Source organism: Oncorhynchus nerka, linkage group LG2 (assembly GCF_034236695.1).
Source record: "Oncorhynchus nerka isolate Pitt River linkage group LG2, Oner_Uvic_2.0, whole genome shotgun sequence".
NCBI lineage: Eukaryota > Metazoa > Chordata > Actinopteri > Salmoniformes > Salmonidae > Oncorhynchus > Oncorhynchus nerka.
Window position 1 is genome coordinate 97,715,640 of NC_088397.1, and position 21,249 is coordinate 97,736,888.

The 21,249-nt window shown below is 43.6% G+C and overlaps 2 protein-coding genes across 4 annotated transcripts in view; one reads left to right on the top strand and one right to left on the bottom strand.

The window, feature by feature from the left end:
• atrip (ATR interacting protein) overlaps window positions 1-7,900 on the bottom strand; it is a 95,415-nt gene extending 87,515 nt beyond the window's left edge. The window contains exon 1 of the mRNA XM_065004541.1: window positions 7,287-7,900. Within this exon, the coding sequence (XP_064860613.1) occupies window positions 7,287-7,599 (313 nt within the window). The 5' untranslated portion in view covers window positions 7,600-7,900. The remainder of the gene's footprint in view (window positions 1-7,286) is intronic.
• A 116-nt stretch (window positions 7,901-8,016) lies between these two features.
• si:dkey-42i9.4 (uncharacterized protein LOC492503 homolog) lies at window positions 8,017-11,741 on the top strand. 3 transcript variants are annotated; one of them, XM_029650103.2, is made up of 3 exons: window positions 8,017-8,647; window positions 8,827-8,951; window positions 11,089-11,741. In XM_029650103.2, the coding sequence occupies exons 2-3, from the start codon at window positions 8,834-8,836 to the stop codon at window positions 11,490-11,492; spliced, it is 522 nt and encodes a 173-aa protein (XP_029505963.1). In that variant the 5' UTR covers window positions 8,017-8,647; window positions 8,827-8,833; the 3' UTR covers window positions 11,493-11,741. The 3 variants fall into 3 exon arrangements, with proteins under 3 accessions (XP_029505963.1, XP_029505965.1, XP_029505964.1); XM_029650105.2 differs by having other exon boundaries at window positions 8,017-8,637; window positions 8,823-8,951; XM_029650104.2 differs by having other exon boundaries at window positions 8,017-8,637.
• The last annotated feature ends 9,508 nt before the right edge of the window (window positions 11,742-21,249 follow it).

Below are 21,249 nucleotides of genomic sequence, written 5' to 3' on the forward strand. Positions count from 1 at the left end.
ATATATTCTGTCAGGAATGGAAGAACAAGAGGACAATATATATTCTGTCAGGAATACAAGAACAAGAGGACAATATTTATTTATTTTTACTATTTTCTACATCGTAGAATAATAGTGAAGACATCAAAACTATGAAATGGGAAGGGTCTGATTTCACTATTTTTAAAACAAGACCCAGATAGACTGGGTCTTTATATTGCTATCAAAAAAACTGGAGGCCTCGTACACTTCAATGTTGGGATGCAAAAATACTAGCAAAATGCATAGCAGAATTAAAAGGGTTTTACCAGGTATTGTTCATCCTGATCAGACAGTTTTTTTTTACATGGACAATACATTGGAGATAACATACGACAAACTACTAGAAATAATAGAACATCATGAAACATCTAAGAAGCCAGGCCTGGTATTTATAGCGGATTTTGAAAAGGCATTTGATAAAGACTGGATTTTATTTAGAAATGCCTGGACTTTTTCCATTTCGGTGATTCTCTTATAAAATGGGTAGAAATAATGTAACCCCAGGTGTAAAATAGTAAATAACGGCTACTTCTCAGAGAGTTTTGAATTGTCAAGAGGAGTTAAACAAGGATGTCCGCTGTCACCATACATATTCGTTATGGCCATCGAAATGCTAGCTATTAAAATCAGATCCAATAACAACATTAGAGGATTATAAATCCAAGGTTTAAAAACAAAAGGTGTCCATGTATGCCGATGACTCAAGTTTAATATTTAATCTGCTAGCTAGATCCCTGCAATGTCTCATTAAAGATCTAGATAACTTTTCTGGACTAAAACCTAATTATGAAAAATTTTCAATAATACGTATTGGATCTTTAAAAAAAAATACAACTTTTACATTTACCCTGCAGTTCACCTATAAAATTGGCTGATGGTGAAGTAGACATACTTGGTATTTATATCACTAAATATATAAATAAGCTCTCCACATTGAATTTCAATAGAAAAGTTGTAAAAATAGACTAGATCCGTGTAACCATGGAGAGGCAAATACCTATCTATTTACGGAAAAATTTCCCAGATTAACTCCAGATAATTTGTTTTTTTAATCATGAGAAAAAAAATATTTAACTTTATCTGGGATCCTAAACCAGACAAAATAAAGCATGCTTATCTATATGATGAATATGAATTAGGTGGGTTGAGATTATTAAATCTAAAAGCACTAAACCGCTCTCTAAAAGCTTCACTTATTCAAAAGTTTTACTTGAACCCTAAATGGTTCTCAAGTAGATTACGAAGAAAAGCTCATCTATTGTTTAAAAATTGCCTTTTTGCCTTTGTGCAGATTGCCATGTCTCATTTTCGATGAATTGAAATTATACTATTTTTCAAACAAGCATTGCAGAGCTGCCTACAATTTCAATTTCATCCCCCTGAAAAGATAGAACAAATATTACAACAAATATTATGGCTGAACTCAAACATGCTGGTTGATAAAATACCTGTATTTATGGGAAAGATGTTTGAAAAGGGTATTTTGTTTTTAAATTATATTGTAAATTGGAATGGTAGAGTTATGTCCTTCATGGAGTTATCAGAATTGTACGGGAAGGTCTGCTCAATCCAAGATTACAGCCAATTTTTGAACAGCATTACCTCAAAAATGGAGGAGGTGGGAGGCAGCGGGGGGAGGTAGGGAACTGGTCTGTCTGCCCAATATAAAGGATCAAAACTGGCAGAGGAATAAAAATAGCATAAATAGGAAAGTATCAGAGTTTCATTTGAGGACCAGGATGTTGACAACTGTGCCATACAGATTGCAAAGTAAGAGATTTCCGATGTATGAGTTGATATATAAAACAATGCAAGATTCAAGACTTCGTACTTTTCAGCTAAAATTATTATAGAGAATTCTTGCCAGCAACAAAATGTTGAATATTTGGGGCATAATATCATCGAAGCTCTGCAGATTTTGTTGCGAGGATACAGAATCTATAGACCATTTATTTTGGTATTGCCCTCAGGTAGCCTGTTTCTGGTCTCAGGTTCAGGACTGGTTGAAAAATGCATAGCATTGATCTAAAATTGACCCTAGAAATAGTACTGTTAGGAGATCTGGAGAGACCAGGTCAGTGAATTAATAATACTCTTAGTAAAAGTACTTATCTTCAACTCGCAATCGGTGGATTCTATTCGATTAGATAGATTGAAATTGTACGTTAAACTTCACAGCATAGTTGAAAGATATATGTTGCGTAGAAATGCGAAGAGGGTGGCCAGCAGAGAGAGGTGGGATGGGCTGAGGGAAGCTGAGGGATGGGATGGGCTGAGGGAAGCTGAGGGTTGGGATGGGATGAGCTGAGGGAAGCTGAGGGTTGGGATGGGATGGGCTGAGAGAAGCTGAGGGTTGGGATGGGAGGGGCTGAGAGAAGCTGAGGGTTGGGATGGGATGGGGGCTGAGGGAAGCCGAGGGTTGGGATGGGCTGAGGGAAGCTGAGGGTTGGGATGGGATGGGCAGAGGGAAGCTGAGGGTTGGGATGGGCTGAGGGAAGCTGAGAGGTTGGGATGGGATGGGCTGAGGGAAGCTGAGGGTTGGGATGGGATGGGCTGAGGGAAGCTGAGGGTTGGGATGGGTTGGGCAGAGGGAAGCTGAGGGTTGGGATGGGATGGACTGAGGGAAGCTGAGGGTTGGAATGGGATGGGCTGAGGGAAGCTGAGGGTTGGGATGGGATGGGCTGAGGGTTGGGATGGGATGGGCTGAGGGAAGCTGAGGGTTGGGATGTGGAATTGGAGTGGGAGTGGAGTTGCTGTGCGGGAGATAGCATGATGGTCAAAGAAAAAAGTCAAAATAAAACATACTCCCGTAATAGTGCACTCAAACATATACAGTTAGCATTGTTGTTATGATTTCAGTTGTCCTTGATGTCCTTCGTTTTTTTGTATTTAATTCTTTATTTTTTGTGTGCATTTTTCTTGTTTTTTCTCTTCTCTTTAGTTGATTTTCTTGGTTCTTGGTGTATGGGGGTCTTGGGAGTGGGGAATGGAATTAATAGTATTAAAAAAATAGGTTTTATTTATTTATTTTCTTCTTGGGGGGGAATGTGGGATTGGTCTCGGATGGTTGAGGGACAGCTATTGGGGAATTGTGGGGGGGGGGGGGATCTTGGAGGGTTCACATTTTTTCGGCCTGGTGGGAGATCTGTCAACAAGAGAGAAGGGCATTGACTCTGGATGCTTCCGTGTGTCACTCTGAATGGGTGACTGGGTGTGGTGTAGTTGCGGCTTCACTACAAGTATATTGTATGTTTCGGATATTCATTACAAATTCAAAATGACCGAGTTTTTTAAAATAATGTCTTCGGTGGGGTAATTAGAAATACCGAAAATAAATACCAAAACTTTGCTGTTCTAAAGATCTTTATTCTACCTGTAAGATGTAAGGGAAGATTATTCAATTGAATTAGATCTGCGTTCATATTGTTGAGTAATGGAATAAGATTTTATATATATGAAATAACATATGGAATCATGTAGTAACCCCAAAAAATATTTATTTTAGATTCTTCAAAGTAGCCACCCTTTGCCTTGATGACAACTTTAAACACGCTTGGCTTTCTTTCAACCAGCTTCACCTGGAATGTTTTTCCAACAGTCTTGAAAGAGTTCCCACATATGCTGAGCACTTGTTGGCTGCTTTTCCTTGTGGTCCGACTCATCCCAATCTCAATTGTGTTGAGGTCGGGTGATTGTGGAGGCCAGATCATCTGATGCAGCACTCCATCACTCTCCTTCTTGGTCAAATAGCCCGTACACTGCCTGGAGGTGTGTTGGGTCATAGTCCCACTAAGCGCCAACAAGATGGGATGGCGTATCGCTGCTGAATGTAGTGGTAGCCATGCTGCTAAAGTATTCATTGAATTCTAAATAAATCACAGACAGTGTCACCATCATACCTCCTCCTCCTCCATGCTTCACGGTGGGAACCACACATGCGGAGATCATCCGTTCACTCACACTGTTTCACAAAGACAAGGCGGTTGGAACCAAAAATCTCCAATTTGGACAAATTTCCACCGGACTAATGTCCATTGCTCGTGTTTCTTGGCCCAAACAAGTCTCTTCTTCTTATTGGTGTCCTGTAGTAGTGGTTTCTTTACAGCAATTCGACCACGAAAGCCTGATTCACACAGTCTCCTCTGAACAGTTGATGTTGAGATGTGTCGGTTACTTGAACTCTAATATGGACTTGGTATTTTATCAAATAGGGCTATCTTCTGTATACCAACTGATTGGCTCAAACACTATAAGGAAAGAAATTCCACAAACAAACTTTTAAGAAGGCACACCTAGGGTTGCAAAAGGTTGGGAAACTTTCCAGAAAATTTCCATGGGAAGTTAAGCCCGGGAATTTCGCTTAAATTCATCAAAAAAAGTTAGCTTATAACAGTGAACCTTTTACACTTAAAACTTTTTTTTTTTTTTTTCACTTTTTTTTTTTTACACTTTTTTTAACACTTAAGGCAATTCTAGGTCTTGTGGCATATTTTGGTTAAACTATCCCCAATTCAATGTAATTGCAACCCTCTGCATGCATAGTGCATTCTTCCATCACATGTACAGCTGATCCTCAAGACTTGCACACTAACGAGATGCTATCGAGCCCACACTACTACACTGTCTGAGCCAAGGACTACATGCTTTCTGGTAAGTTTTGATTACAATACTGGGTGAATATATTTTATATGCCATACATGATTTTTTGTTAACTAGTAAATAGTAGCCTACAGCAAAGTGTGTTTAAATCATTTCTAACTTGTTAACAATTTCTGAGTTTTTGCTACCATGTGGGTTTTTAGCTTGCTTGAGCCTGCTAACTGAGGAGTGTTAATTCACCTGTTTCCATACATGTTTAATTTTAAAACATTTATCTTTCAAAGGAGTTGTTTAATCTAACTGCCTAACTATTTATCTGTACATGGAATTGTATTTGGGTTTTCTTTACTCCTTTTCTTCTAATCTTTACAGGAAAATGCCACGGGCACTATCTGATGTGTGGAGACTTTTCACTGCAGCTAATGTAGAAGGAAAAGCTGTGTACATTTGCAAATACTGTGCCAAATCATGTGAAGAATGCAACAGAGACGCAGAATCATCTGGCCAAGTGCATAAAGTTCCCTCAGCGCAATAAGCAACCTCTGACAAAAGTCCCTCTACTTCTATTTCGAGGTGAAAATGATGAATCAGACACCTTATCGATAGCAACAGCTCATGGTCCTTCTGGAATCAGAAGTTTTTTGGACTCAATGGAAGAATGTAGTCAGAGAAATGCTGATGATTGTCTTGCTCGAGCTGTGTATGCTACTGGTTCACCTCTGGTGCTCACAGGCAATGTGTATTGGAAGAGATTTCTGAATGTTCTTCGCCCAGCATGCATCCCTCCAACCAGACATGCTTTATCTACTAATTTGGTCTCGGTCTCTACATTGCAGATGAGCTGAAGGCAGTCATCAATGACCTTGGACCACAGAAGGTATTTGCACTGGTGACAGACAATGCTTTGAACATGAAGGCTGCTTGGTCTCAAGTGGAGGAGTCCTACCCTCACATCACACCCATTGGCTGTGCTGCTCATGCATTGAATCTGTTCCTCAAGGTCATCATGTCAATGAAAACATTGGATACACTCTACAAGAGAGCCAAGGAAATGGTTAGGTATGTGAAGGGTCATCAAGTTGTAGCAACCATCTACCTCACCAAGCAAAGTGAGAAGAATAAGAGTACCACATTGAAGCTGCCCAGCAACACCCGTTGGGGTGGTGTTATCATGTTTGACAGTCTCCTGGAGGGGAAGGAGTCTCTCCAAGAAATGGCCATATCACAGTCTGCCGATATGGACAGCCCCATCAAGAGGATCCTCCTGGATGATGTATTTTGGGAGAGAGTGGTAAGCAGCCTGAAACTCCTGAAACCTATAGCAGTAGCCATTGCAAGTATTGAGGGAGACAATGCCATCCTGTCTGATGTTCAGACTCTGCTTGCAGATGTAAGAGAAGAAATCCGAACTGCCCTGCCCACTTCACTGTTGCTCAAAGCAGAGGAAACTGCAGTTCTGAAATACATCAGAAAGCGTGAAGACTTCTGCCTGAAGCCCATACACGCCGTAGCGTACATTTTAGACACAACATATGTCATCAGCCACCTGGTGGAAGGGACTTTGTGGATCTGAGGCTCTTTCCCCTGTTGCCTCCATCATCGTCCAAATCCCACCAACATCAGCCGCCTCAGAGCGCAACTGGTCTTTGTTTGGGAACACACACACCAAAGGACGCAACAGGCTGACCAATACAAGGGTTGAAAAATTGGTGGCCATCCGGGCAAATATGAGGCTTTTTGAGCCTGGCAATGAGCCATCCTCAACAAGGTTGGAAAGTGACAGTGAAAATGAGGCCTCAGAGGCTGATGTTCAAGAGGTGGACATTGAGGAGGTCCAGGGAGAAGACATGGAAGCCTGAGAGGAAGACAACCAAAGCTTTTAGTTTCTAGACTATCATTTTACAGATGTATGTGAAAACATTTTTTGGGAGAAGCGATGGATCATTGGGGATCCTTCGAAATTCCCTTTCTTTTGTTGTTCAGTGAAATCATCCCATGTTTAGAGTCAACTCATTTAATTAAAAGTTCAATTCGTAACAAAATTGTTTTAAAATGTTCTATTGGAAGGATTTAATCATTTGATAATATGTCTACTTATGATGAGGTAAAAAGGTTTCTGTCTCCACATGATATGGTAAATAATTCCAATGCAAAAAAAAAACATTACATTTAAAATTATATTAATTTGCATATATTTATATTAATTTGCATACATTTACGTTAATTCCCATATAGTCCCGGTAATTCCCACAAAAGGTTTCTACCTTTGAATATTCCCCAAAATGTGCAACCCTAGGCACATCATGAAGGCGTTTGAGAGAATGCCCAGAGTGTGCAAAGCTGTCATCAAGGCAAAGGGTGGCTACTTTAAATATCTCAAATATTAAATATATTTAGATTTGTTTAACACCATTTCGGTTACTACATGATTCCATATGTGTTATTTCATCGTTTTGATGTCTTTACTATTATTCTACAACGTAGAAAATGTATTTAAAAAATATATATGGAAATGCCTTGAATGTGTAGGTTTTTCTAAATCTTTTGACCGGTAACGTTAGTGTATATTCTGTCAGGAATGGAAGAACAAGAGGCCAATATATATTCTGTCAGGCATAGTTAAGTGCTTTAGGCCACAGACAGTACATTTATTTCAGAAGTCTTACCGAAAGTGTCTTTACATGGTAACTCGGGGATCTCTCTGTCTCTCATGGAGGTACTCCTAGCCAGACCAGAGGGTTGTTGTCTGCTCCCCGAATACGGCTTCGTCGACTCCCCTGGTCGAGGACCAATGGGTCCCATCCCCGTCCCTTTGGAGCTTGGCCCTGGTCCTGCTAGATCCCCGTTGACGGCCTGAGATGCTATAATATCAATCTCTTCCAGATCATCCTGGGTAAAGTCATCGTCACCTCCGAAGGGGTCGTTACATGGAGCCGCAGGGCTCACCACCTTGAGGCGCTTGCGGGGTGGGTACGCCATGTTACCGGGCCAGGGGTCCGACTACTTTTTTTGCCACTAAAATTACTAGAAAACGTGTAGCTTGGATAGCCAAGTAGAAACTTTTTAGCTAGCTAGCGAACTTTGGCAAGCTAACTAGCGCCAGTCAATGTGGGTCAGGGAATTCAACCTGAACCTCTCCGGTATTGCGGTTCAAAGCAAGCCTCTGGCTAGTTATTTGTCGCACGTCTCACAATTTAGAAGGCATTCCTAAAAATAAAATAAAAAGTTCACAAAAAACAACTGCAGGCGAACTCAATTAGCAAGCTATCAAACCATCTTTCAAACGTTTTACAGAATGAGCTAATCACAACGCTGCTTATTCACGACCTCAACATAAACAGCGATCCTATTGGTCTAGAAAGCGCTCCGCGATAAAAACTGTATGGATCGCCAAAAGGGACAAAAATAACAACGACGAGTTTTGCCATCTCTCTCTCTTTCTCTCGCTCTTATCTTATCCTTCTCTCTCGGAGCAGACACAAAATCTCCACACAAAAAAAGGGACAGAGACAGACTTTTTTTAAATGGATTCACAAGAGATTGTTTACGCAACATTTCATCTCAGTGAATTAATTCAATCCATGACACATTGTGTCAGTAGTACATATCAGATCATAGAATAAAGACATTGAAATACTTCGCCCATACGTTTTATTTTTTTTGATGGATATTTGCGGTGATATCATTATGGCATAATTCTGTGTCAAATTTATTGAACAAAGTTCAACTACATTCTCTCCACTTACACAAAAAGGAGAGAGAGTGAAATCTGTATGACGTCATAGGTGATGTGTGACAGGATTGGTTGCCTGGGGTTTTGTGGGTACTCCAGAATGTTTACCAGCTGAGCAGAAAAAAAGAAGCAGTGTTGTGAGCGCCAAAGATTACACTGAAATACGTTTTTTTTTTCTCCTCCCCCCCACCACACGTAATCTACATTTTCCCCCTTTTCAAAATCTCCAAGTCATATTTGCAAGGAGAAGAAGCGATACAGTAACTTTTTGTTCCTTCCTGATTGTAAGACCAGGTTTGTTTTATTATTCTTCTCGTGTCATTTATGTTAATAATTGCAACAAAGAGAGATGGTGTCGGGTCGTTATAACATTGTTATTACCTAGGTTGTTATTTTCGATACAATCTTGGTATAAATGTAATTTTAGTTTGATTGTGAACTAATGTTCTCCGTTTGTTTACTCTATGAGATAGATATAAAATGAAAACGGAGGTATCCACAGCAGCGAATTTCATCTCCAGATTACTGAAAACAACTGGACTGCTATCCGAGGAGCAACTTCAGCATTTCAGCTATTCCCTCGAAAAATCTCTGGGAGGTAAAATGAATGGGGAATATGACTGTTCATGCATAGGGTAGCCTATAAAAATCACCAGACAAGTATGCATTCCATCACACGGTCAGTAACATTTTATTTTTTTTAAATTACGCAGATCAAGTAGAAGTTTAGGGCTACAGGCTATGAATGAACATTAGACTGTCACTTAGCTAGCTACCTATAGGACAGAAAACACAGACACCAGGATAGGACATAATAATCATTGTGTGGATTGTTTTTTTGTCATTTCTGCTGATATTCTTGCTATTAAAATCTTCAATGGTGATTGATGTCTGAGTAGCAGAAGTGTCTCTCTCTCACACACACACACACACACAATGACAAAACATGAAGGACAGAGAGCAAAAATGGCTGTTTTGACTGCCCAATCCTTTGCTACATCACACTGCAGGGTAGCCTAGTGGTTAGAGTGTAGAGGCGGCAGGGTAGCCTAGTGGTTAGAGTGTAGAGGTGGCAGGGTAGCCTAGTGGTTAGAGTGTAGAGGTGGCAGGGTAGCCTAGTGGTTAGAGTGTAGAGGTGGCAGGGTAGCCTAGTGGTTAGAGTGGAGGGACGGCAGGTAGCCTAGTGGTTAGAGTGTAGAGGTGGCAGCGTAGCCTAGTGGTTAGAGTGTAGAGGTGGCAGGGTAGCCTAGTGGTAAGAGTGTAGAGGTGGCAGGGTAGCCTAGTGGTTAGAGTGTAGGGACGGCAGGTAGCCTAGTGGTTAGAGTGTAGGGACGGCAGGTAGCCTAGTGGTTAGAGTGTAGGGACGGCAGGGTAGCCTAGTGGTTAGAGTGTAGGGACGGCAGGTAGCCTAGTGGTTAGAGTGTAGGGACGGCAGGGTAGCCTAGTGGTTAGAGTGTAGGGACGGCAGGGTAGCCTAGTGGTTAGAGTGTAGGGACGGCAGGGTAGCCTAGTGGTTAGAGTGGAGGGACGGCAGGTAGCCTAGTGGTTAGAGTGTAGGGACGGCAGGGTAGCCTAGTGGTTAGAGTGTAGAGGCGGCAGGGTAGCCTAGTGGTTAGAGTGTAGAGGCGGCAGGGTAGCCTAGTGGTTAGAGTGTAGAGGTGGCAGGGTAGCCTAGTGGTTAGAGTGTAGAGGTGGCAGGGTAGCCTAGTGGTTAGAGTGTAGAGGTGGCAGGGTAGCCTAGTGGTTAGAGTGGAGGGACGGCAGGTAGCCTAGTGGTTAGAGTGTAGAGGTGGCAGCGTAGCCTAGTGGTTAGAGTGTAGAGGTGGCAGGGTAGCCTAGTGGTTAGAGTGTAGAGGTGGCAGGGTAGCCTAGTGGTTAGAGTGTAGGGACGGCAGGTAGCCTAGTGGTTAGAGTGTAGGGACGGCAGGTAGCCTAGTGGTTAGAGTGTAGGGACGGCAGGGTAGCCTAGTGGTTAGAGTGTAGGGACGGCAGGGTAGCCTAGTGGTTAGAGTGGAGGGACGGCAGGTAGCCTAGTGGTTAGAGTGTAGGGACGGCAGGGTAGCCTAGTGGTTAGAGTGTAGGGACGGCAGGGTAGCCTAGTGGTTAGAGTGTAGGGACGGCAGGGTAGCCTAGTGGTTAGAGTGTAGGGACGGCAGGGTAGCCTAGTGGTTAGAGTGTAGGGACGGCAGGGTAGCCTAGTGGTTAGAGTGTAGAGGTGGCAGGGTAGCCTAGTGGTTAGAGTGTAGAGGTGGCAGGTAGCCTAGTGGTTAGAGTGTAGAGGCGGCAGGGTAGCCTAGTGGTTAGAGTGTAGAGGCGGCAGCGTAGCCTAGTGGTTAGAGTGTAGAGGAGGCAGGTAGCCTAGTGGTTAGAGTGTAGAGGAGGCAGGTAGCCTAGTGGTTAGAGTGTAGAGGTGGCAGGTAACCTAGTGGTTAGAGTGTAGAGGTGGCAGGTAGCCTAGTGGTTAGAGTGTAGAGGAGGCAGGTAGCCTAGTGGTTAGAGTGTAGAGGTGGCAGCGTAGCCTAGTGGTTAGAGCGTTGGACTAGTAACCAGAAGGTTGCAAGTTTAAACCCCGGAGCTGACAAGGTACAAATCTGTCGTTCTGCTCCTGAACAGGCAGTTAACCCACTGTTCCTAGGCCGTCATTGAAAATAAGAATTTGTTCTTAACTGACTTGCCTAGTTAAATAAAGGTAAAAAATAAAGATCCTGACATGACTTTGTTGTTTATTTTTGCAGAGCACTACAAACACCACTGGTTCCCTAATGCTCCCTGCCGGGGCTCAGCTTACAGATGCATCAGAATCAACGAGAACCACAAGATGGACCCAGTCATCGGTGAAGCCGCCGTCACCATCGGACTGACCAGAGAACAGCTCTTCATCCTTCTGCCCAGTGAGCTTACCATGTGGGTGGATCCATACGAGGTGTCATACCGGATAGGAGAGGACGGCTCCATCTGCGTTCTCTATGAATCTGAGCCATCGTCATCGTCAACACAGCCTGAAACAGCCTCTATCCAGAGCCAAGGGGACAGCAACAACAGAGCCAGTTCGGACAGCTGCAAAGGTGAACTGAGAGTGGGGATGGGGAGGTCCAAAAAGCCCAAGTCCTTCACCACGATAAGGATTTCCAGCAGCTAAATGGTTACCTGCCCCATCCACCTGGACACTTGGACATTGGTCAGACACACATATTGGTTAGAATAATTTAATTTAATAATTCATTTCTTTCTTAATATTAAAATATGTTCAGTACTCTGATTATCAACTTGTTCACCTTTATGGATACTACACTACTATTTTGAGATTATTGACAGAAAATTAATTTTAGCGTATGGTCTTGATGTTGCTCATTTATATAAAGGCATATTAAAACACACGGCATTTGAATGCAGTGTCATAAGGCTAATGATTTCATCAAACATATGATTGGATTATGTCTGCATCCCAAATGGTCAACTGTGTGACATTGAAAAAGGGAGGGTCGGGGGAGGCACAGAAAGCAACGTTTCAAAAATCTAAACCATAAAGATGAAAAAACATAGTTTGATATATTGATAATACAGGACACAGGAAATGCCTTTATGTCATTGGTTCCCAACCAGGGGTACTAGGACGATCCACAGAGGGTACTTGAGAAGATTAATGAGACCACAGTTACTGGTTAAAATGTACATGAGGGGGTACATCAGGGGTACTCCGGGCAGAGTAAACTTCAGTTGGTGGAACCGTAACAGCCAACTTCAGTTGGTGGAACCGTAACAGCCAACTTCAGTTGGTGGAACCGTAACAGCCAACTTCAGTTGGTGGAACCGTAACAGCCAACTTCAGTTGGTGGAACCGTAACAGCCAACTTCAGTTGGTGGAACCGTAACAGCCAAATTCAGTTGGTGGAACCGTAACAGACAACTTCAGTTGGTGGAACCGTAATCGAAAAAGGTTGAGATCTACTGCCTTATATTACATTGATATTTTACATATTTAGAACTTTCAAGTTAAGGAAAAACATCTAACAGGTTGTTTTGAAATATATTTCAATAAAGTTAGAAAAAACATTATTCTACGGCCTAACTTAAAGGATTAGAATAAGTAAATAAAGTAAATCACTATAAAGTGTAATCTAAATAAGAACACAAAGTCATGAGATCTCTATTTCACAGTGTGGTCTTACTGAAGAACAGTGGCACCATCATAGGATGCCACCTTTCCATCCTTTCCAACAAGTCAGGTCATCAAATTTCTGCCTTGCTAGAGCTGGCTCGGTCAACTGTAAGTGCTGTTATTGTGAAATGGAAATGTCTATGAGTAACAATGGCTCAGCCGCAAAGTGGTAGGCTACACAAGCTCACAGAACAGGACTGCCCAGTGCTGAAGTGCAAAGAGGGTCAAAATTATCTGTCCTCGGTTGCAACACTCACTACCAAGTTCCAAACTGCCTCCGGAAGCAGAGTCAGCACAAGAACTGTTCGTCGCGAGCTTGAGCACCAGCCTAAGATCCCCAAGCGTATCGGCTGGAGTGGTGTAAAGCTCGCCACCATTGGACTTTGGAGCAGTGGAAACACGTTCTCTGGAGTGATGAGTCACACTTCACCATCTGGCAGTCCAACGGACTCATCTGGATTTGGCGGATGCCAGGAAAATGATACCTGCCCCAATGCATAGTGCCAACTGTAAAGTTTGGTGGAGGAGGAATAATGGTCTGGGGCTGTTTTTCATGGTTCCAGGCTAGGCCCCTTAGTTCCAGTGAAGGGAAATCTTAGCGCTACAGCATACAATGACATTCTAGACTATTCTGTGCTTCGGTCACAAACCGGCCCATAGCCTCTAACAAAAAGGGAGACAGAGATCAAGTAATAAATATATTTATTAACTATATACACTTGACAATGGTGTGTGTAATCAGTAGTGTTTGTGTGCATAGATGGTGATAATGAGGTGTGTTGAGAGGTGCCAAAACAATCAAGCCACAAAATGCCACAACCAACAACAGTGTGTCTGCATGGGGACTCTCCTCAAGGAATGGGGGAAAGGTGTAATTATCCCCGGGACACACCCCCACGCCTAGGTGTGTCCCATTTGGCTGACGATACTCCCGGCTCCGCCCACTGACATCCTATTATGAAAAACAAGAGCAAAGAGTAAGAATTCGGGCAGACAGAGTGGGAGGGTCGTCACCCCCCCCCCCCCAAAAAAAAAAAAAAACGAATGACCACCAAGGACCCAGGAACACCACACCAACTATTGCCCTTGTTAACACTATCCACCTGCTCCAATGTGACTCTCATCCACCTGCCCCAATGTGATTAGCATCCACCTGCCCCAATGTGATTAGCATCCACCTGCCCCAATGTGACTAGCATCCACCTGCCCCAACGTGACTCTCATCCACCTGCCCCAATGTGACTCGCATCCACCTGCCCCAATGTGACTCTCATCCACCTGCCCCAACGTGACTAGCATCCACCTGCCCCAATGTGATTAGCATCCACCTGCCCCAATGTGATTAGCATCCACCTGCCCCAATGTGACTAGCATCCACCTGCCCCAACGTGACTCTCATCCACCTGCCCCAATGTGACTCGCATCCACCTGCCCCAATGTGACTCTCATCCACTTGCCCCAACGTGACTCTCATCCACCTGCCCCAACGTGACTAGCATCCACCTGCCCCAACGTGACTAGCATCCACCTGCCCCAACGTGACTAGCATCCACCTGCCCCAACGTGACTCTCATCCACCTGCCCCAACGTGACTCTCATCCACCTGCCCCAACGTGACTAGCATCCACCTGCCCCAACGTGACTCTCATCCACCTGCCCCAACGTGACTCTCATCCGCCTGCCCCAACGTGACTCTCATCCACCTGCCCCAACGTGACTAGCATCCACCTGCCCCAACGTGACTAGCATCCACCTGCCCCAACGTGACTCTCATCCACCTGGCCCAACGTGAATCGCAGCCACCTGGCCCAACGTGACTCTCATCCACCTGGCCCAACGTGAATCGCAGCCACCTGGCCCAACGTGACTCTCATCCACCTGGCCCAACGTGACTCTCATCCACCTGGCCCAACGTGACTCTCATCCACCTGGCCCAACGTGACTCTCATCCACCTGCCCCAACGTGACTCTCATCCACCTGTCCCAACGTGACTCTCATCCACCTGCCCCAACGTGACTCTCATCCACCTGCCCCAACGTGACTAGCATCCACCTGCCCCAACGTGACTCTCATCCACCTGCCCCAACGTGACTCTCATCCACCTGCCCCAACGTGACTCTCATCCACCTGCCCCAACGTGACTCTCATCCACCTGCCCCAACGTGAATCGCATCCACCTGGCCCCCAATCGCAGCCACCTGGCCCAACGTGACTAGCATCCACCTGTCCCAACGTGACTCTCATCCACCTGCCCCAACGTGACTAGCATCCACCTGCCCCAACGTGACTCTCATCCACCTGCCCCAACGTGACTCTCATCCACCTGCCCCAACGTGACTCTCATCCACCTGCCCCAACGTGACTCTCATCCACCTGCCCCAACGTGACTCTCATCCACCTGCCCCAACGTGACTCTCATCCACCTGCCCCAACGTGATGTATGTAAAGTGCAGGGATGCGTGAATCTGTGTGTGTGAATGACTGAGTGAAAACTATGCAACACTACAAAGGAACAAACAAAACAGGATCATACCTGGAGGAGCAGAGAGAGAGAGAGGTGATTAGTGAAGCAGTTTAAATACCCTGATCCCAGGTGACTCCTCCAATCACTAACAACCCTCCTCTGCCTGCACCCTATTCCCTATATAGTGCACTACTTAGCACCCTATTCCCCTGCACTGCAGAGGAGGGGCCGTGACACTGTACATAGGATTTTTCTATTGTGTTATTGACTGTACATTTGTTTATGTGTAACTCTGTGTTGTTGTTTGTGTCAACTGTTTTGCTTTATCTTGGCCAGGTCGCAGTTGTAAATGAGAACTTGTTCTAAACTGTCCTACCTGGTTAAATAAATGTGAAATAAACCACCATAGCTTTCAGCAAATCTGTCAGGAGTGACTACGGTAGAGAAGTTCCCACAGAAACTACGGTAATAACCAATCATTCCCAAGAAGCGCATCAGTTCCTATTTAGTAGTTGGCAGTGGAAAAGCATCAATAGCTATCACTTTAGCCCGAACAGGACACACTTCACCCTGCCCAACCACCTTACCAAGGTACACAACGGTCACCTGAGCAAACCTCACACTTAGCCAGATTGCCTCACTATCAATCTGCAAAATCTGTTTGTCCCATCCGGTTTACTGACCAAGATACAAGGGAGAAGCCCAGCTGGAGAAAGAAGGCTCTGCAATATCACCATCCAGCATGTACCTGATCTCAGCGTCCAGACAACTCTGTTTTTCTGGAGAAACTCTATAGAACCGCGGAGGGATGGGGTCAACATTCCTAACGTCAATATTGTGTTCTATTAAGTTTGTAGGTATATCAGAAAGCAAAACTGGAAAACTCAGAATCAGACCAAACAACTCATCTCTCCTTTAAGCAGGTAATTGAGCGAGAAGGCTATCCAAAAGATCCTGTTTCTATTAATTTTTCAATCTACCCTGCAGTACGCAATCTTCTGCACCAGGGATCTCCTCCTTACTATGCACGGACCTAGCATGACAAGAAGAACCCAGCAATGTAACAGTACCAGCCAAAAAAACAGGTTTACCATCCTCTGAGGACTCCCACTCTTCGGGCCCCAAAGGCAACGTGGATAATAGGATTTTGGCAGATTTTTACATGGGACAGTTGTTGCGCTTTCCTCCGTTCTGGAGGAGCAACTAGATAATTTTGCTCAGTGAGGAGAACCAACCATTTGCAGCCGAGCAAGAATCTGGTCACCTGGACTAAAGTGACGATGCTCAGCTCGCTGATCAAATATTCCTTTCATCCTCCCCTGGGAAGATGATAGCTTTTCTTTAGCCATCTCACCAGCGACGTACAGGTGTCGCGGGAAATCACACATAGAAGATAACAGGGAATGATGTGGCTCGGGAGACTTCCATACATCCTGGAGCACCGCTAGAAGCCCATGCACACTATGTCCGTACACCAGGTCGTTTGGACTGAAACGCCGTGCTCTCCTGTGAAACCTCGCTGGTGGCTAACAGTAACCACGGCAACCCACACTCCTAATCCTTATCCATGTCCGTACAATTATCTCTCAACAAAGACTTAAGTGTTTGATGGAAATGCTCTAGCGCTACTTGACTCTTTCGCATGATATAAAAACACAGACACGGAAACAAACACCCACAAACACACAGGGAAACCCAGGCTACCTAAGTATGATTCTCAATCAGAGACAACTAATGACATCTGCCTCTGATTGAGAACCATACTAGGCCGAAACATAGAAATACCCCAAATCATAGAAAAACAAACATAGACTGCCCACCCCAACTCACGCCCTGACCATACTAAATAATGACAAAACAAAGGAAATAAAGGTCAGAACGTGACAACTACCATTCTTAGAGCGAGGCAGAGGGCCAACACAGTCAATAATCAGATACTCAAAACGTTGGCTGAGGACTAGAAAACAACGGTACTGGCTTAATAACGTGATTAGGTTTACCCCGTTAATTGACAGTTGTGACAGATTGATGAACGCAGAAACATCCCTCTTTAACCTAGGCAAAAATAAATGTCTCAGTATGCGACTGTAGGTTCTCTTCACGCCCAGATGTCCAGCAACATCGTTGTGGGAGGTTTGTAACACCAACTCACAAAACATAACTGGTACCACAACCTGACTAATAGCCTCCCCTACAAAACAACAAGGCACTTGGCTTCCTCTTCAGGACATCCTGGTGAACATAGCCATGGGCGAACATCTCCCAACAGTTCCACGGGCACAGTTTGGTCACACAACTCTTCTAATGTTGGGTCAGCCCGTAACGGATCACAGGAAAAGTAGTGACAGATTTCTTTGTAACATTGTTAGCCGGCTGTGAAGATAACTCTTGCGCAAACTCAAATGAGTCTGTTAATCAGCCCTTTTTTAAAATTCTAAATCGGTAAGCCTCAGGAACCAATTTATAAAGCTTTAACACAGCCATTTTAACCTCTCTGCGCACCGAACCCGTTAGCGGGATGTAATTCGACAACATACGGTGATTGCTACATAAATAGTCATATTAAACATTCATGAAAATACAAGTGTCTCACATGTTTCGAAAGCCTTGTGAATCTTACTAATGCAACTGCGTTGTCAGATTTAAAAAAGGATTTACTGCGAAAGAATACGATGCGATTATCTGAAGATAGAGCCCCATAAAAAACAACTATTTCAACCAGCACAGGTGTGTAACAAAATCCCAAACTGCAATAAAATAAATAGTTTACCATTGATGATCTTCGTCTGTTTGCAATCCCAATGCTCATTGTTACACAATGAATGATCTTTTGTTTGATAAAATCTGTTTTTATAGCCTAACAGGAAACATTTTGTGAACCGCTTGTGTCGTGAATTCCGTCTCATTCCATTTTTGACGACACATTCGATGTAAATACACACACTAAACGTGACTTTTCCAGTCATGTTTGGTTTCATTGCAATCAACTGGTTTGTTTGTAACACAACCAAACCTGATGGGTCATTTCGCAGGACGTATTGACTGAAAGAAACCGATTTGAAAGACAAGAAGTAATGACATCATTGTGCACCAATGATATGACCAGTGTTTCGTTGATTGACTGTATTTTAACCCAATGACCACTGATCGTCTTGAAATCTAGCTGGTTAGATAGCCAATGAGCTGAGGTAAACGGCAATATGTAATGTTTATGAGTTGGAAGACCAACCCATGTAGCAAACTCCGGCGTAAAGAGGTTAATTCGCCATTGAAGATTCATACCGGAAGGAGCAACACATGTTACGCACAGCGTTGTTTTGTTAAAGCGCATCTTCAGCTGTTTATATATCAATCAGTATGGCGATTAGGTCAGGGAATGCTAAATCTAAGTTTAGATATACAGATGTACACACAATTTTAGAAGAAATTGATCGGGAAAGTGAGACAGAGATTGTTGGAGGACGATTCATTTAGCGATTCCCAAATGGAGGAATATTTTTTGAACGGAGAGGACATCGTTTTGGACTGGTAAGTTATTCTCATGCTAATGCCGTTGTTTGAAATTAATAATATAAAATATGAAATAGCCTATTTGAGGCTGTTGAGGGGAGGGCAGGCCCACAACAATGGCCAAAGTGAAATGGAGACAGTAGATACAGCTGGTCTGTTGTAATATAATAAAGACAGTAGATCTAGCTGGTCTGTCATAATATAACAGAGACAGTAGATCTAGCTGAAATGTCATAATATAAAATAGACAGTAGATCTAGCTGGTCTGTCATAATATAAATGAGACAGTAGATCTAGCAGGTCTGTAATAATACAGTATATTCAACCTTATGTTCCCTGTACTCTATATATATCTGTTTGTTATACCTGTTGATACAGGGCTCATATGTGAAACTATTCCATTTTTTTCTTCCTCTTTTGCAGCCAGTATTTCTACTTGCACATCCTCATCTGCACACATATCACTCCAGTGTAAATGCTCAATTGTAATTACTTCGCCACTATTGGCCTATTTATTGCCTTCCCTCCTTACTTAATTTGCACAAACTGTACGCATATCTTTCTATTGTGTTATTGACTGTACGTTTGTTTATCCCATGTGTAACTGTTCTCAACTGGCCTACCTGGTTAAATAAAGGAGAAATAAAAATAAAATAAAAAATAAAAATGATGAAAATTACTGGTTAAATAAAGGTAAAATAAAACATAAATAAAAATGTTTTTTAAAAATCACGCTCTAGCTGGAACAGAAGCAGTTATTTCTGTTGTTCAAAAGAAAGACTACTAAGGCTAACAGACAAAGCAGGCCATTGTAACGAAACCGGGAAACGGCTGAGGCAAAGGCTGCCGCAGTGGTAACTTAAAGTATACCCCTCTCCATCAGATTGGCCAGATATCAACCTAACCGTATTTTTTAAACTTGTGTCACTAATTGAAACATGGTAGTGATCAGCGATCTTCAACAGCCCTTCTTCAGTCCATAATTCTAAAAGTTCCTGATGGAACGAGAATGAACTACTTCCCCTCTGCTGAGCACACCAGACCACAACAAGAGAAAACGCCAATCACACTGGGCACTACAGGAGATAGATGAGATACATAAGGAGCTTCCCCAAATCCTACAATAACTCAACCCTAGTCTTCGTGGAGACAATTACGCACTGTAGCCCACTGGCATGGAAAAACCCTCCAGCACTCTGGAGGATTCCCACCAGCCATGGATGTGCCCCCGCGACAACTGCTCCATCCACAGACACCACACAAAAACAACAAAATAACCATGCTCAACATGTTCCAAAGTGGAACACGTCGCTAAGCTTAACAGGGGAAAGAAAGGCTATAGCTCCGGGTAGCAAATGGCACTACCCTACCCAAATCTCCCACTAAGGTACACAGCCGATTGTACTCACCTCCTCGGACCGATGTCCCAACAGCGAGTAGAGCAAGAGTTTCCCGCCTGGGCAGGGGCCTGGAAACTAACCAATGTTCCTCTCCAAGGCAGCACACAACCAACTCTACACCGCAGTGGCAAGTTTACCAAACCCCGAAACTCAAAAAAAAAAAGATGCAAACAAAACACCTAGAGTTTTCTCCCAAACAAAATACACTCATCAGGTAACTTAACCAAGTATTAGGCTACTTTACTGGACAACCAAAATCACAGATCCGTCTCTACGGCACGATACCGAACACTTATAAGACTATGCAGTGAATACCAACCAAAGCACATCCCAATTAGTGTCAACCCATCATTATTATTCCCCACTTGACACGAACCGACTCGTAAGCCTGTAACAAAAACGCAGAGATCAAGTAATAACAAAAAATATATTTATTAACTCATACACCTCCGTTGTCTTCAATCAGGATCTCAGCGATCACTGCCTCATTGTCTGTATCCGCTACGGATCTGTTAGAAATTGGATATGAAGATGGGTGAGCCGGTCAAGGATCGATTCAGACTAAGTGGTACATTTTATGACAAGTAACAGTTTATTCAGAGTGAAAATATTTAGTACAGCGTAATTATGGCTCTTCCGTTAGTTCGTGTTGGAACAGCAGGCAGAGAGCGCGTAAACAGTCAGCACAGCCCTTATATACGTCACAGAAAGTAGGTTGACTCTAGGAAGATCGGATCTCCGGATTGGTTCAGCTGGTTGTAGTCTGTAGTCTTCCGCCATTGGCTCAGTTGTCTGTCCGTCATCGTAGAATCTTCTTCGGGCACACAGTGTTCGGTTAAAAGGGAGATTATGTGTGTAATGTGGGAGCTATGCTGTAGGGGACCCCACAGGCTTTACTGTGAAAATACGTTGCTATGTGTTGTCTCAGTTATAACAATGCAATAGCCACGTATTTAGCAGTAGATTGGTCTCCTGCATAATAGCAATTCTTTACAGATCCGCAGTCAAACGACCACCCCTCATCACTGTCAAACACTTCCTAAAACACTCCTGCGAGCAGGCCTTTCTAATAGACCTGGCCAGGGTATCCTGGAAGGATATTGACCTCATACCGTCAGTTGAGGATGCCTGGTCATTCTTTAAAAGTAACTTCCTCACCATCTTAGATAAGCATGCTTCGTTCAAAAAATGCAGAACTAAGAACAAATATAGCCCCTGGTTCACTCCAGACCTGACTGCCCTTGACCAGCACAAAAACATCCTGTGGCAGACTGCAATAGCATCGAATAGTCCCCACGACATGCAACTGTTCAGGGAAGTCAGGAACCAATACATGCAGTCAGTCAGGAAAGCAAAGTCCAG

Coding starts and splice junctions, on each gene's coding strand:
- si:dkey-42i9.4 (XM_029650103.2), top strand. CDS start 8,834: ATGAAAACGGAGGTATCCACAGCAGCGAATTTCATCTCCAGATTACTG. Junction 8,952..11,088: donor CCTCGAAAAATCTCTGGGAG/GTAAAATGAATG, acceptor TTATTTTTGCAG/AGCACTACAAACACCACTGG.